Below are 267 nucleotides of genomic sequence, written 5' to 3' on the forward strand. Positions count from 1 at the left end.
CGCAATCCCAACAATACGCTCGTGGACGAGCTGGAAGCGTCCTTCGAGGTGTGTGGGCTGGGGTGGGGGAGACCGAGGGCGGGCGCTGGCTTCACGGCGCCGGCCCCCCGCAGCCCTCTTATCTTCCCGCTTCGCTCTCTCGCAGGCCTGCTTCGCCTCGCTGGTGAGCCAGGACTACGTGAACGGCACGGACCAGGAGGAGATCCGCACCGGTGAGGCCACGGGAGTTGAGGGGTCGTGTCGCCGCGGTGCTCAGCGCTCCCCACA

The 267-nt window shown here is 68.5% G+C and overlaps 1 protein-coding gene across 1 annotated transcript in view; it reads left to right on the top strand.

Moving 5' to 3' along the window:
- Nucleotides 1-6: 6 nt before the first annotated feature.
- MED28 (mediator complex subunit 28) overlaps nucleotides 7-267 on the top strand; it is a gene marked incomplete at its 5' end in the record, with an annotated part of 2,162 nt that continues 1,901 nt past the window's right edge. The window contains 2 exons of the mRNA XM_010131789.1: nucleotides 7-48; nucleotides 146-212. Of these exons, the coding sequence (XP_010130091.1) occupies nucleotides 7-48; nucleotides 146-212 (109 nt within the window). The remainder of the gene's footprint in view (nucleotides 49-145; nucleotides 213-267) is intronic.

Source organism: Buceros rhinoceros, unplaced genomic scaffold (assembly GCF_000710305.1).
Source record: "Buceros rhinoceros silvestris isolate BGI_N320 unplaced genomic scaffold, ASM71030v1 scaffold43502, whole genome shotgun sequence".
Classification (NCBI taxonomy): Eukaryota; Metazoa; Chordata; class Aves; order Bucerotiformes; family Bucerotidae; genus Buceros; species Buceros rhinoceros.